This window comes from Mus musculus, chromosome 14, assembly GCF_000001635.26.
Source record: "Mus musculus strain C57BL/6J chromosome 14, GRCm38.p6 C57BL/6J".
NCBI lineage: Eukaryota > Metazoa > Chordata > Mammalia > Rodentia > Muridae > Mus > Mus musculus.
Genome location: NC_000080.6, coordinates 31,464,332 through 31,480,453, shown reverse-complemented (window position 1 = coordinate 31,480,453; position 16,122 = coordinate 31,464,332). Strand labels below are relative to the sequence as shown.

General features: G+C 45.6%; 1 protein-coding gene and 1 long non-coding RNA gene across 13 annotated transcripts in view; one reads left to right on the top strand and one right to left on the bottom strand.

Annotated features, from left to right (window-relative positions):
- The window catches only part of Mettl6 (methyltransferase like 6), a 31,345-nt gene that overhangs the window by 14,606 nt on the left and 617 nt on the right, over positions 1 to 16,122 (top strand). For 5 of the 12 annotated variants that reach the window (NM_001359848.1, NM_001359849.1, NM_025907.4 and 2 more), the window contains one exon: positions 644 to 1,656. In NM_001359848.1, coding sequence (NP_001346777.1) covers positions 644 to 819 — 176 coding nt within the window. In that variant the 3' untranslated portion in view covers positions 820 to 1,656. Of the gene's footprint in view, positions 1 to 643; positions 1,663 to 5,037; positions 6,877 to 14,974; positions 16,120 to 16,122 lie in introns of those variants that run through there. The other 7 variants (XM_030247967.1, XM_030247962.1, XM_030247961.1 and 4 more) reach the window with 5 other exon arrangements.
- The window catches only part of Gm35907, a 29,283-nt gene continuing 29,098 nt past the window's right edge, over positions 15,938 to 16,122 (bottom strand). Inside the window, exon 4 of the long non-coding RNA XR_383329.4 lies at positions 15,938 to 16,091. This is a non-coding gene — a long non-coding RNA (predicted gene, 35907). The remainder of the gene's footprint in view (positions 16,092 to 16,122) is intronic.

The window sequence follows — 16,122 nt, the reverse complement described above, 5'->3', positions numbered from 1 at the left end:
TGGTTTACTTAACCTGTGTGATGTTTTGCAGGGGTGAAGTTAGCACTACCTGGTAATCTTCCCCCAACCCCCATTCTAGTCGCAGACGCCCTTCCTTTCTATAAACAGGTTGAGTGTATGCAGGCCTTTGCAATAGCTAGCTTGGGCTTTATTTCTTTTAGTCAGACTTCTGTATTTGCTAACACAAGAGTAAGCCAAGAGATGTACATCTTTGCTGATTCTTTAATTGGAGGTTTCTGTTTGGGTGTTAAGACCATGAGAAATAGGAATATGTTTGGATTTTGTGTGTGTGTGTGTGTGTGTGTGTGTGTGTGTGTGTGTGTGTGTGTGTGTGTGTATGTGTGTTTTAAAGATAGAGTGGACTAATGAAATATGAACAAGGAGTGGATGAGTGAGCGAATGAATGAAAACAAAGCAAGCAAGCCTGGCGCGCTAGCACAGGCCTGAAGTCCCAGCACCGGGCAAGCTATGGCAGAAGCATGAAGAGGTTCAGGCCAGCCAGAGATGTAAAGTGAGATTCTGTCTCAGAAGGGGAAAAAAATCAAAGAAGAAAAGTTTAAAAACAAAGTCCAATTTAGCATTGAAGTTTTCATTACGGAAACAAACCTTCCAGTCCTCAGAGCTCATCCTGCTTGCCTTCTAGAATTCCTGGCGCAGCTCTTTGTGGATGCAGGTTATGAAGAAGTGGTGAACGAGTATGTGTTTCGAGAGACAGTGAATAAAAAAGAGGGCCTGTGTGTGCCTCGAGTTTTCCTTCAGAGCAAGTTCCGGAAGCCTCCGAAGGACCCAGCCCCTACCAGTGACTCTGCTTCACTTTGAAGAAAAGGATGTTAAACTATTTTGTATTTTTTTTATATTCTGAATTTTTGAAAATTGCATGTGTTATTTTTGTACTGAGAACAAGTGAAGACTGGGGAGTTGGCTCAGCAGGTAAAGGTGCTAGCTGTGCAAGCTTAGCAACCTGGGTGGATCAGCAGTCTGTGTTGAGCAGGAGAGATGGCTCAGTGATCAAGAGTGTTGGCTGCTCTTGGGCAGGGCCTGGGTTCGGTTTCCAGCACCCACATGGCAGCTCACTTCCATCAGTAATTCCAGTCCCAGGGTATTGAGTGCCCTCTTCTGACCTCTGCAAGTGGTGCACAGACATACATGCAGGCAAACACCCAAATTACAAAAGAAAAAAATCCAGGTTTGGCAATTTGAGTTTATCCTAGTACTCCTACCTCAGTACTCCTACCTCAAGATGAGAAGCAGAGACGGAAGAACCATCTGGAAGCCTCAGGAGCAGCCAGCCTGGAGTACACGGTGTGGGAGACCTAAGCCTGGAGTACGCGGTGTGGGAGACCTAGGAGAGAGGCTTCAGAGAGGTGGAGAGTGAGAGCCAATGAGAATTGTTTTTCTGACCTCACATGTGCACAAATAAGTAAATAAAGTGGATTTGTTTGCACACTGTAGAAAAACAGAATTGTAAGTCCTGAAAGGAAAGTCTTGTGGCTTAGTTGTGTTGTATGATTATCCATCTCCACAAAGGGAAGCATGGGAGCCGACAAGAGATACATGAACAGGTCGCAGGTCAAGCATCTGCTGATGATACATTTAAGACAGTTCTTTGGTGTGCATACAGACTGACCACTTATTAAAGACTAAAGCAGACGTGCACACTAACCGGGTGAATGTGTTTGTTTTTATATAAAGAATGAAGTCTTGTGTTCAGACTGACTGTAGCTCAGTTGGTAGAACGCTTGCTGACATTACATCCCAGCACTGAATTAACCAGGTGTGGTGTCACCCATAGCCCCAGCACGTGAAGGATAAATGCAGAAAGATGTTCAGTGCTGGGGCTGAGGAGACAGCAGGTGCGCATTATGCAAGTGAGGACCTAAGTTGAATCCCAGGAATCTGCCCATAGCTGGGAATGGCCTACATCTGTAATCCCAGCAGTGGGAGGTGGGGACAGAAACGTGCTCAGAAGTATGAGGGCCACCTAGCCAGGTGTATGCAACCACGCAGAGCAGAGATAACCTGGTGCAAAGTAGAAGGTCTAACCCCAGAGCTTATCCTACCTCCTACTGAGTCCTAACACTCATGTGTCCACTCTCATAGAAGATGTGTATACATGCATCGTGTATAGAAATACACAAAAAAAAAATAAGTAAATTGAGAGCCAGTAATGTGGCTCAGCAGATACAAGCAGTTGCCGAGAAGCCTGCTGCCTCAGTTCAATGCTTAGAGCCCACTCTGTGGAAGGAGAGAATCCGTTCCTACAGACTGTTACCTCCATATGAGCACCATGGCCCATATGTACACACACAAAGTAAGTGTTAAAAAGAGTGGTTTGTTTTAGACAGTGTCGTCCTGACTGTCCTGGAACTTGCTGTATAGATCAGGCTGGCCCCGACTCAGAGATCTGCTTCTTGAGGGCTGGGATTAAGGGTGTGTACCACCATGCCACTCCAAAGTTTTCATCTGAAAGTCAAGGTCATTCCTGGCTGCATAGCAAGTTTGATGTCAGGCTGGGCTACATGTGACTCCAGCTCCAAAACAAAAGGCCAAGGAGTGAATCGTGGTTGAATCTTCCTACAGTAGGATGCTGTCTTAGTCAGGGTTTCTATTCCTGCACAAACATCATGACCAAGAAACAAGTTGGGGAGGAAAGGGTTTATTCGGCTTACACTTCCATACTGCTGTTCATCACCAAGGAAGTCAGGACTGGAACTCAAACAGGTCAGGAAGCAGGAGCTGATGCAGAGGCCATGGAGGGATGTTCTTTACTGGCTTGCCTCCCCTGGCTTGCTCAGCCTGCTCTCTTATAGAACCCAAGACTACCAGCCCAGAGATGGTCCCACCCACAAGGGGCCTTTCCCCCTTGATCACTAATTGAGAAAATGCCTTAGAGTTGGATCTCATGGAGGCATTTCCTCAACTGAAGCTCCTTTCTCTGTGATAACCCCAGCTGTGTCAAGTTGACACAAAACTAGCCAATACAGATGCTATTCATCTTCAGTTCTTTCGTGCGTTATTGATGCTTGTCTGCAATGTGCAGTACAAAATAGGAACGTGTGTGTGTGTGTGTGTGTGAGAGAGAGAGAGATGAATAAACGTGTGGGTATGAGTTGAGGAAGACATGGCATCTTCCTCTTTGACTCTCCACCTTCTATCCTGGAGACAGTCATTTGCTGACCTGGAGCTTGTCATTGAACCCCTCAGTGCCCACTTCCCAGTGTTGGTGCTGTAGGGTCGTGCCCTGTTCTTTTATATGGATGCTCAGAGTTTGACCCCAAGTCCTGTGTCTTGACCCTTAAGCACTAAACCCTTTAATACATTTTAGTTTGCGTGTATAGGTATTTTGTTTGCAGATATCTCTGTATACTATATTCATGTGTGGTTTCCACGGAGGCCGGGGGTTGTCAGGTCCCTAGGACTGAAGACACAGCTGAGTCTTGAGTCACTGTATGGGTGCTGGGAATCAAACCTAGGTCCTGGGAAATAGCAGCCCGTGCTCTTAAAGATGGAGCCATTTCTCCAGACCCTCTAAACAGTAATTTTAAAAATCATCCTAACAATGCAATTTTAAAGAAATAGTAATTTGATGCTGGGGAATGATGTAGGAAAATATTAAAAGCTTAGCATAATTAAACCATTGTTTCTTGATGTCTTAATTTGGGTTACTATTACTATGATGAGACGCCAAGACCAAATGCAGGGTAGGAGGAAAGGGTTTAAGCTTCCACATCCATAGTCCATTATTGAAGGAAGTCAGGATAGGAACTCAAAACATGCCAGGAACCTGAAGGCAGGAGCTGATGCAGTACATGTAAGTGATAAGACAACTTTTAGGAGTTAGTTCTCTGCTCTCTGTTTCAGGGGGTCAACCTCAGGTTATCTTGGAAAGAACCCAAGTTCAATTCCCAGCACCCATTTGGTAGCTCACAACCATCTGCAGCTCCAGCTCCAGGAGACCCAACAGTTTCATCTGACTTTGTCTGGTACCAGGCACTGGTGGTGTACATACATATATGCAGGCAAAATTCATATTCATATACATTAATAAATCTAAAAGCAATTTTGCTATTATCAAGATGGGGTGTCACTAGAGCTACTAGCCCTGGTTAGCCTAGAATACACTCTGTAGATCAGGCTGGCCTCTGCTTGGATTGAAAGCATATACCGCCATGCCTAGCTAAGCTATTTAGTGTCTTGTTTTAGAACCCAGGCCCTCAAGTGCTAGGCACATACTCTGCATCTGAGTCAGTCAGCTGATGGTACAACCTCTCAGAGGACAGCCATGCTAGGCTCCTGTCTGCAAGCATAACATAGCATCAGTAATAGTGTCAGGGATTGGTGCCCGCCCATGGGATGGATCCTAAGTTGGGCCAGTCACTGGTTGACAATTCATTCAGTCTCTACTTCGTTTTTTGTCCCTGCATTTCTTTTAGGAACAGTTTTGGGTTGAAAAATTTGAAGGTGGGTTGGTGTCCCCATACCTCCACTGTGGGCCCTGTCTAACCAGTGGAGGTGGCCCCTTCCATATCCCCATTATCAGGCACTTTGGCTAAGGTTACCCACATTGAATCCTAGAAACCTCCCATCCCAAGTCTCTAGGACTTTCTAGAGGTTACCTCCACCCCACACACAGCAACTGCATATTTTCATTCATTCTCCTGGCCCTCTAATCATTTCTCTTAACTCCCCCCTCCATACCTAATCCTGCCCCCTTTTCCCTTCCTGCCCCCCACCATCCTACCCAGGTCCCTCTCTCCATCTGCCTCCCATGATTATTTTGTTCCCCCTTCTAAGTGGGATTGAAGCATCCTTACTTGGGCCTTCCTTCTTGTTAAGCTTCATATAGTCTTTGAGTTGTACTATGGTTGTCCATCAGTGAGTACATACCATGCATGTCCTTTTGGGTCTGGGTTGCCTCATTCAGGATATTTTCTAGTTCCATCCATTTGCCTGCAAAATTCATGATGTCCTTGTTTTTCATAGCTAAATAGTATTTCATTGTGTAAGTGAACCACATTTTCTGTGTCCATTCTTTAGCTGAAGGTTATCTGGGTTGCTTCCAGTTTCTGGCTATTATGAATAATATTACGAATATTATGAACAAGAACTTCTGGAAGAATCACCATCCCTGACCTCAAGATGTACCACAGAAAAGTCGTGGTTAAAAACTACATGGTATTGGCACAGAGACAAACAGGCTAATCAATGGAATGGAATCAAAGACGCAAGAAATAAACCCACACACCTATAGACACTTTTTCTTTGACAAAGAAGCCAAAACCATACAGTGGAAAAAAAGAAAGCATCTTCAACAAATGGTGCTGTTCCAACTACTGGTCTTCTGCATGTAGAATGCAAATTGATCCATACGTCTCACCTTGCACAAAGCTCAAGTCCAAGTGGATCAAGGACCTTAACATAAAACCAAATATAATGAATCTAATAGAAGAGAACGTGGGAAATTGCCTTGAATGCATTGGCACAGGAAAAATTTTCCTGAACAGAACTCCAATGGCTCAGGCTGTAAGATAACAATTGATAAATGGGACCTCTTGAAACTGAAAAGCTTCTGTAAGGCAAAGGACACCGTCAATAGGACAAAACAGCAGCCTACAGATTAGAGAAAGATCTTCTCTAACCCTATAGAGAGCTAACTGAAGTGGAAACTTCTGGTTTCCTTAGAAAGTTATGTCAAATGATGTTTCTCTAGAGCACATAGGTGAAAGAATATTTTGCTATAGCAAACACGTGAAAGGATGCACGTTATTCAGGAGGAATGTAGATATCTCAAAGGCAGTAGGAGCTCAAGCATTGGTTTGCTTTGCTCCACCTCGACATTCTTCGATGACTGCATGCATGTATTGGTTCACCTTACACTATGTTGTTGAAGTTCACTTGTGGGCACTTCATAGAAAGAAACTCACCAAAGAACTCATGAGGTTCCTGCAATTTCTTGCTGCCTGTTGGCAAGCCTCATGTTGTTTTCTTTTAGATTGAACTGCCCTTGCTGATTCGTGTGTGGTGCCTGCTGAGTGGACTGGTCTGCAGCTGCTGATTCATGTTTGGTGTTTGATAGTGGACTGGACTGAGAACAATGAAGGTTGAAATTGCCCCAAAGAGCTATTTCTAAAACCGGTCCACTCCCCCCATATCCTGATAACCTTTCTTTTCCACTATCACTTGGCAGGTGGTGGGCTAGAGGGGAGGTTGAACCCTTATTAAAGTAGCTGTGAAAAATATATGCCTACAGCTAATATCTACAATATATAAAGAACTCAAGAAGTTATACTCCAAAAAACCAAATATCCCAATTTTAAAAATGGGGTACAGGAGATGGAGAGATGGCTCAGCGGTTAAGAGCACTGACTCCTCTTCCAGAGGTCCTGAGTTCAATTCCCAGCAACCACATGGTAGCTCACAACTATTTGTAATGGAATCTCATACCCTCTTCTGGTGTGTCGAAGACAGCAATACCGTACAAGTAAATCTTTAAAAGAAAAGAGGGGGAGGGTGTTACAGAGCTAAACAGAATTCTCAGCAGAGGAATCTTGAATGCCAAGAAGCACTTAAAGAAATGTTCAACATCCTTAGTCATCAAGGAAATGCAAATCAAAACGACCCTGAGATTCTACCTCACACCAATCAAAATGGCTAAGATCAAAACCTCAGATGACAGCAGATGCTGGCAGGGTGGAGAAAGAGGAACACTCCTCCATTGCTGGTGGGATTGAAAACTGGTGCAACCAGTCTGGAAATCAGTCTGGTGGTTCCTCAGAAAACTGGAAATAGTTCTACCTGAAGACTCAGCTATGCCACTCCTGGGCATATACCCAAAAGGTGTTCCACAATATTACAAGATTCTTTAATTTTTTAACGAAAATAATTAGCTTATGTGTATGGTGGTTTGTCTTCATTAATGTTACACACCACATGCATGCCTGGTGCTCCAGAGGCCAGAAGAGGGCACTGGATCCCCATGGGACAGGAATTACAGATAGTTCCACCAGGTGGGGGCAGGTAGTTGATCCTGGGGTCTCTGGGAGAGCAAACAGAGCGCTGCAGAGCCCTGTCTCTAGCCCACACCCCAGATTTTTACAAAGTAAAACTAGGCTGCAAAAGTTTGGAATATTTCAATCTAGTTTAGTGGCATGTCTGACAGTGAGCAATGTTGGCTCTCAGCACACATACACCTGAACTTAACCCAGGAATAAAGTACAGTTGTCAAACAGGTGAAAGAACCTAGACCATAAAGGTTTTAGCAAGGCAGCAAGCACCTCATACTGAGCCGTCTCACAGAAGGGTCGGCTTGGATGGCATTGCCTTATACATGCAAAACAGACCCCAGAGTCGTACTGAATTCTGCCTAACACCACTTCAGAAGATGCTGTGCACACAGTACTAGTCAGAGTTGGAGGAATTATGTGTGAAATATACCTCACAATATAAATTCTCTACAAGACCCTATGTGCACATGTAACATGCTTCATACTACAGTTAAACAGGCTGCACACATGAATACTAACAAAACATAACAGGCTTTGGCTTTGACCATCCAGGAGCAAGTAGAGGACTTGCCCCATGCAATCAGCCATGTCCCAGAACCTAGAGCTGCCACCTAGGCTAGGTGAGACCATCCATATAAAATATAAACAGTATGAAACTCAGTCATATGCGAGGTATTTCTAATATATTTAGCCTTCAGCCTCCTGCCTCCCACGTGATGATTATGTCCAAATGTTCCAAACAGCTCACAAACCAGCTCCTCTTCAAGAAGGCTTAATTTTTGGAATCCTTGCAGATATCTGGGCTACCACAAGGTGGCGATAGATGCTCAATGTTCAAATTGACTTTTTTTTTTTTTTTTTTTTTTTTTTTTTTTGATCCTATGGCTAACTTGGTGCTGGTCTTGAACTCAGAGATCCTCCTGCCCCTGGGCTGGGATTAAAGCTGTGTGCTACCACGGCAGCGCATCTACTGCCTTCTTAATTATAGTACATAGTACACAGGGAACATTTTTTTGAATGTCAGCTGGCAAGAATAATTTGTGCTTCACTAGACAAAACAAAATGCAACCACTTTTTACCCATCATTCAGTCCACTTCTGTCTCCTGAGGTCAGTTTGCTTTCAACTAACGTTTTACCTTCCTAGGCAATCTCTTTTGCTGTCTGCAAGGCCTCCAGGCACACTGTAGAACATGGTGTCTGAGGGAGGCACACTGTAGAACATGGTGTCTGAGGGAGGCACACTGTAGAACATGGTGTCTGAGGGAGGCACACTGTAGAACATGGTGTCTGAGGGAGGCACACTGTAGAACATGGTGTCTGAGGGAGGCACACTGTAGAACATGGTGTCTGAGGGAGGCACACTGTAGAACATGGTGTCTGAGGGAGGCACACTGTAGAACGTGGTGTCTGAGGGAGGCACACTGTAGAACGTGGTGTCTGAGGGAGGCACACTGTAGAACGTGGTGTCTGAGGGATCTAATGAACAATCTGAAACTTTTCCATGTGATAAATATATCCTCCATAGTCCTCTTTTCTTCCCAAATGGCTCTGTGACGTGCTGTACTTGAGATTAAGGTAGAGCAAGGTCAGGGCTGTCTTGGATATAGGTCTGCCTCACGTCATCCATAGCGCTCTTTTGTGTGTTGAGTGGGGGTGGTAAAGGATACACAGGCTGGAATCATAAGAACCCGCTTCCAAGAGTTGGTTCTCTCCACCATGTGACTCTCAGGATGGAACTCAGACCCTCAGACTTGGTGGTAAGGCCTTGATGAGCTGAGCCCTCTCCTGGCCCCAGTAGCCTTTGATAGCAGCAGGTTTCCTAGTCCACAGTTGCCACAGAAGGAAGGGAAATGGGAAAGGGGGAAAGCAGAAGGCACGCTGAAAAACCATGTTTTCTGTTAGGAAGAAAGTATTCCCTACACACACACACACACACACACACACACACACACACATGTATATGTATATACACACATACATACACACACACACATATGTGTGTGTGTGTGTGTGTGTGTGTGTATTCTCTTTCTAAGGCCAAACCTTTTATTAGAAATGAAGTTAGACTGGGTAGTGGGGGGCACATGCCTTTAATCCCAGCAGTCAGGAGGCAGAGGCAGGCCTGGTCTGCAGAGTGAGTTCCAAGGCATCCAGGGCTTACACAGAGAAACCCTGTCTCGAAAACAAAACCAAATAAAGTTAGACACTTCTTCAGTTTTTAACTTTCTATCTACTCTTTTCAAATGTGTGAATTTTTTTTCTGTGATCAGTGGGTGCCATGAGGGTACAGGGCCCTGTGCAGTCACTGTAGCTGGATCACAAGGCTGGGAGAGATGGCAGTGTGGGTACAGCTGGGGGATAGGAATAGCATCATCTCTGGCTCCATGGAGTAGCATAGCAGGGGCTCAAACACAAGCACCCGGACAGGAGTGTGCTGCCTAATTTTATGTAAACTTGACACAAGCTAAGGTCACCTGAGGGGAGGAAACTTCAATTCAGCAAATGCCTCCAAGCCCAGTGTGGTGGTGCACACCTTGAATTCCAGCATTTGAGAGGCAGAGGTAGGTGGGTCTCTTGTGAGTCCAGCCTGGTCTACAGAGTGAGTTATAAGGACAGCTAGAGCCAAGCTACATAGTGAGACCCTGTCTCAAAACAAACAAAACAAATGAGAAAGGAGGGAAGGAAGGGAGGGAGGGAGGGAGGGAGGGAGGGAGGAAGGAAGGAAGGAAGGAAGGAAGGAAGAAAAAAGGGAAGGGAAAGAAAAGAAAAAAAAGGAAAGGAAAGGAAAAAAAGAGAAAAGGAAAAAGACCTCCAAAGGATCAGGGAATAGGCAGGCAAGCCTGTAGAACATTTTCTCAATTAGTGATGATGGGGAAAGGCCCCGACCATTGTGGGTGGTGCCATCCCTGGGCTAGTGGTCCTGTGCCCTATAAGAAAGCAGGCTGAGCACACCAGTATAAATAAGCCAGTAAGTAGCACCCCTCATGGCCTCTGCATCAGCTCCTGCCTTCAGGTTCCTGCCCTGTTTGAGTTCCTGTCCTGGCTTCCTTCGGTGATGAACCATTGGGACAGATGAACATGGAAATGTAGGTCAAATAAATCCTTGTTTTCGGCCATGGTCTCATCTCAGCATTAGTAATGCTGACTAAGACACAGGACAGGGTCTCTGGGTCTCCCTACGTAGCTGTCTGCCTGGAACTTGCTGTGTAGACAAAGCCAGCCTTGAACTCCCCGTGCTCTTCCTGACTCTGCCTTCCAAGTGCTGGGGATGACAGCACTATGTTGACTTCAGCAGCTATTCCATTGCATTGGTTCTCTAGGGCACTGGCTTCTCTCCTTATGGAACCCCGTTATGTCAGTGCTTGCTTGTTTAATTGTGACCCTCAGGCTCAAAGGCTGGCTTCATCCTTTTAATTTTCCCATCTCCTCTCCTCTTATATGGCTAGGTTACTTCCAAAGACCTGTCCTCAAGCTCAGAAACTCCTCCTCCTTGTTTTGTTTGGGCAGGGTTCTGCTGCATAGACTTAGATGGCGCTAGAGTCACTGTGTAGCCCAGGCTGGTATGGAAATTGCAGTGATCCTCTTGCTCTGCCTCCTGAGGGCTGGGATTACATGTGTGTGCTATGCCCAGCTGTCAGTGTTGTTCTTTATTATTTTCATCGGGTTATATTCTTTGCACGTGGTACTGTGTTATACAAGGTCATTTTCACACAAGTATATACATGATTTATATATCTGTGCAGAACTCTCAAATCTCTATCAGAGGAGAGTGGCTTAGTTTACTTAGTTATCTCCAGTTGAATACACTTTCTTGCAAAGAACACAACTTCATTTTTCTTTATAGCTAAAATTGATGTGTGTATACACCACACTTTCTGTATCTGTTCCTTTATTAATGGCACTGTGGTTGGTTCCATAACTTTCACCTGTGCACAGTGCTGCAGTACACAGTGATGAACGTGTCTGTCTGTGATACGTCATTGACTTCAGTCCTTTGGGTAAATACACAGAAGTGCTAGGACTGGGTGTAGTGGCTATTTTGGAATTTTGGTTTCTCTAAAAGACATAAAATAATTATAATATGTTTTCATTTTAATCCCAGGTGTGGGATATGAGGCTGCTTCAGACTGTCCACAGCAGCTGACTATGATTTGCCTCGTGCTCTAGCAGAGGTGTGATTTTGCTCCCCGCAGATAGTTTCTGCAATTGCATGATGTTTGAAATTCTGGGGACTTTTCAGAGACTATGAGGGTGCTAGGGCCCCAAATGGCATGGTGGGTTGTTGGTTGGTTGTTGGTTGGTTGTTGGTTATGGTGGGTTGTTGGTTGTGGTTGGTTGTTGGTTGTGGTTGGTTGTTGGTTGTTGGTGGGTTGTTGGTTGTGGTTGGTCGTGGTTTAAGTAGTCATGCACAAAGAAGAAAGCACAAGAAGCTACAAGAAGAAATTAGATGTCCTGACTGTGAAAATCAAGTTTGCCCCAAGGAACCCGATGCCCCTAACAAGCAGGAAGTAGTCTAATGATAATGCTACCCCTTTCCTACGCCTGCCTTTATTCAGGGATATCTTTCCTCTCCTCTCCGATTTTTCTGTCCATCTATTGTTAGTATATTAAAAGCATGGAATGAAGGTGTACTGGCTAGTTTTGTGTCAACTTGACACAGCTGAAGTTATCACAGAGAAAGGAGCTTCAGTTGAAGAAGTGCCTCCATGAGACCCAGCTGTAAGGCATTTTCTCAATTAGTGATCAAGGGGAAAAGGCCCCTTGTGGGTGGGACCATCTCTGGGCTGGTAGTCTTGGGTTCTATAAGAAAGCAAGCTGAGGCCGGGCAGTGGTGGCACACGCCTTTAATCCCAGCACTTGGGAGGCAGAGGCAGGTGGGTTTCTGAGTTCAAGGCCAGCCTGGTCTACAGAGTGAGTTCCAGGACAGCCAGGGCTACAGAGAAACTCTGTCTTGAAAAACCAAAACAAAAAACAAAAACAAAAAGAAAGCAAGCTGAGCAAGCCAAGGGAAGCAAGCCAGTAAGCAGCATCCCTCCATGGCCTCTGCATCAGCTCCTGCTTCCTGACCTGCTTGCGTTCCAGTCCTGACTTCCTTGGTGATGAACAGCAGTGTGGAAGTATAAGCTGAATAAACCCTTTCCTCCCCAACTTGCTTCTTGGTCATGATGTTTGTGCAGGGATAGAAACCCTGACTAAGACAGAAGGGGATGGCAAAGTAGCAGGCTGCGTGTTTCTGCCTCGGAGTTGGGGTGCCTGGAGCACCACTGGAGCACCACCAACGAGCTGCTCGAGGGAGGCAGAGCACAGTCCGAAGCGGGGGGGTCCTCAGTCCATGTTTTCTCTCATAGGAAACAATGGGGTCTGGGACGATTGTGGTGTCTCCCAGGCTCCTGGAGTACTTCTGAGATTTTGGAATGGGGGTGGGGTGAGGACCCCCTGAGCCCATGCTTCCCCTCAGGGCATCCATTCGAAGGGGAAGGCTGAGCCTGGGCTGAGGAGGAATCCTGTTTGGTTCCCAGCAATTAAGGAGGGACTGAGAGAGAGAAGGCCTTCCCAGGGAGATTTAGGACAGCCTCTTTAAGAAGGCCTCCCCCCTGCAGCGGTCCTTGGATGTAATGGATGGTCCTTGCTTGTCCAAACAGTTTTATTTGATGGTGAATGTGAATGCATACAGTTTACACAGGGTGAACCCAGGATTAAATGCCTCCCCCCGCCCCTGCCACCCCCCAGGAATGCCCAAGAAGGGAAGCTTTTTGGCTAGATACTAAGGACCTATCTAGATACCTCATTAGCATGGAGAACTCCAGGTTTTTATGCTAAGTGACTTTTCTTAGAGGCGAGGGTGGGGGGCTTAGAATCTTCCCAACAGAGTCGGAGAGGATGAAAACCTGTTAACAAGGGAGTCTCCCATTTTGCACTGAGCTATGGTGGACTTTGATCTTAGTTAGCAGAATTTTCCTACAGCAAACAGCAGGAGCAGAACCCACAAAGTAGCTAAAGCCAACTACAGCTGAATCATATGGGAGATCTGTTTTTAGCTTTTTGAGGAACCTCTGTAAACTCCACAGACTGACATCTTACATTCCCAGGAACAGTATGTAAGGTTCCCTTTGTCTGTGTCCAGACCAGCACTGGTTACTGTGTTCTTGATGATTGCCATTCTGGCTGGGCTAATCTTAATGTTTTAATTAACATTTATCTGATGCAAGGGTTGAATTTTTTTTTCCTGTTTACATTGGCCATTTGTGTTTCATCTTTTAAAAGTGTGAATGTGTGTGTGCATGTGTGAGGTGAACGTGTGGGCATGTGTGTGTGTGAAAGCCAGAGGAGAACCTCAGGTATCATCCGTCCCCTTTGAGACAGTGTCCTTCGCTGGCCTGGAGGTCACCGGGTAGGTTCGTTTGGCTGCCCAGGGAGTCCAGCGATCCTTCCGTCTCTGTCTTCCCAGCCATGGGATGACAAGCACCTGCCTTACATCTGGAACTGCTGCTGGGCTCTGGGTGCGAGCGCAGGTCCTCGGGTTTGCGGTGCAGGCTGAGCATCTCCCAAGCTCTGGACTTCATCTCCTGAGTACTACCTGTTCATTTCATTTGCCCATTTATTAGTTGATTTCTTTAACTTCTTGTTGTTTAGTTGTGGTTTTTAAAAAGCCCTTGGTAAATTGTATTTTTGAAAGATTTATTTTTGTACACTTTTTAAGCATGTGTGTGTGTGTGTGTGCACTCACGTGCTTGCTCATGCAGTTGCTGTGGAGGCCAGTGACACCAGATCTCTCAGAGCTGGAAGTTACAGGTGGTTCTGAGCCACCTGATGTGGGTCCTGGGAATGGAATCTTTCTATATTCTAGATATTAATCCATGTCAGATGACTAGCTAGCAAGGGTTTTGTTCTATTCTGTGGGTTGTCTCTTGATTTAATCAAATATTACCTTTGTGTGAGCAGAAACTTCTTAACTTTATGAGGCCCCCACTTAAGTATGTTGTATATTGGAGACTGGCCTGCTCTACAGTGAATTCCAGAGCTGCTTGACATGATCCTGTCTCAGAAAAGAGAGCGACACAGGGGTGTGGGGATGGGAATCCAGAGAGCAGACACGAAGAGACTTAGGGGGAAAAAATCCAACACACATTAACTCATTTCCCTGTACTTCACAAAGCCAGTCAAAAACAAAGAAAGGAGCCCTGGCCATCAGACTAGTCAGGGCTGTGCTGTTGAGAGGGTTGAGATATGGAAGACACAACTTTCCAAGTCAGCCAAGACATCTGAGAAGCTGAACCTAGAAAATTCCTACAGAGTGATCACTTTGTATGGGGGTCCTTCCTCAGCAATGTGGCAAGGTGACCTGTCCCTTTACATTCAAGCATCAACACACAGCAGGGAACCATCAACACACCAGGACTTTCAATTCTTCCTGTAATGACAGCCAGAAACTGCCCAACATGACAGCCTACAGTAGGAAAGTGACAGGGACCAGCAATTGTGTTTGCTGGGACATTCCTGGCTTTTTTAGCATGGTGCTTCTGATGGCAGAGGACCCTGCTGGCTGGCCTGTAAACCTTCACACACACACACACACACACACACACACACACACACACACACACACACACATTGTTCATCACTTGTTTTTGACTGGCTTTGTGAAGTACAGGGAAATGAGTTAATCTGTGTTGGATTACACTCCAGTACTCAGATAGGTAGACAACCATGAACTGTTTGAGCTCAGCAGGCAGAGCCCTGGGTGGATCTCAGGCCTCCAGGGCCAGGCGCCTTTGCGCAGCTGAGTCGGGCAGGCCTGAAGCTCAGACTGCAGGAAGGATTTTTTTCTCTGTCTGTCCCATATGCCCCCTCATATCAACAGCGCCACGAAACACAAAACTCTTTCTTCACCACTGAATTAGATAAATTTATCTGGAAACTGGGCCTGCTGTGAATCTGAAATAAACACCAGATCTTAATTTCCTCACAGAATAGAGACCTTCTGAGAAGAAATGAAAGAAGATCTGTGAAGAAGAGACATTGTGGTGGATGGTGAGACAGAGGCACACTCTGTCCTGGGATTCCCCATCTCTGAGCCCATGGATAAGGAGGTTCCACTAGCAGCACTAGCAGGTACAGCATGGAGACCACCCCTATCCCTTTTGCTGCAGCCATAGACTCATAGTCACGTACACAGAAGTTGCTTAAAATGTCATCTGTGCTGTTTTTCTCACACATCTCTGAGGTCCCTAAAATATGCACTTAATTTTTTCATGAGCTTTCTGTGGGAGTTTTTTTTTGGGGGGGGCACATTTCTTGGAGGCAGGGTCTCTCTGTGTAGCCCTATCTGGCTTACATAGATCGGCTAGCCTCAAACTTACAGAGATCTGCCTGGCTCTGCCTCCCATTGTGGTGTTAAAGTTGAGCACCCCCACAGCCATCCCCACCTGATTTTTAAAAATTTATTGTACAATTTTATTTAAAATGTGCATATGGAAATACATCAAGGTAATGACATACAGTGTAGCCCACTAAAGGAAATAACATTCAATAAGATCTTTTTTTTTTCTTTTTTCTTTTATTAGATATTTTCATCATTTACATTTCAAATGCTATCCCCAAAGCCAACCTGCTATACCCTCCCCCCGACCTGCTCCCCTACCCACCCACGCCCACTTCCTCGCCCTGGCATTCTCCTGTACTAGGGTATATGATCTTCGAAAGACCAAGGGCCTCTCCTCCCATTGATGGCCGACTAGGCCATCCTCAGCTACCTACCTCTGATTTTTTTGAGACCGAGTCTTTCACAGAGCCTGCAGTTCATTGGTTCTACTAGACTGGCTGGACAAATGAACTACTGAGATCCACCTATCTGATCCTGGGGTACAGATGTGTGCTACTGCACCCCGCTTTTATGTGGGTGGTGGGTTCTGAACTTGGTATTCATAATTTTGTGGCAGGGGCTTTACAAACTGAGCCATGGCCCAGCCCAGCAAGTTGCATTAAGAAAAAGCTTCGTTTATTTTTACTTACGTGTAGGAGTGTTTTTTAACCTGTGTGTACTTATGTGTACCACCTGCATTCCTGCCAGTAGAGGGTGTCAGATCCTGAGGGAGGAAAGAAAAAAAAAAAAGATGC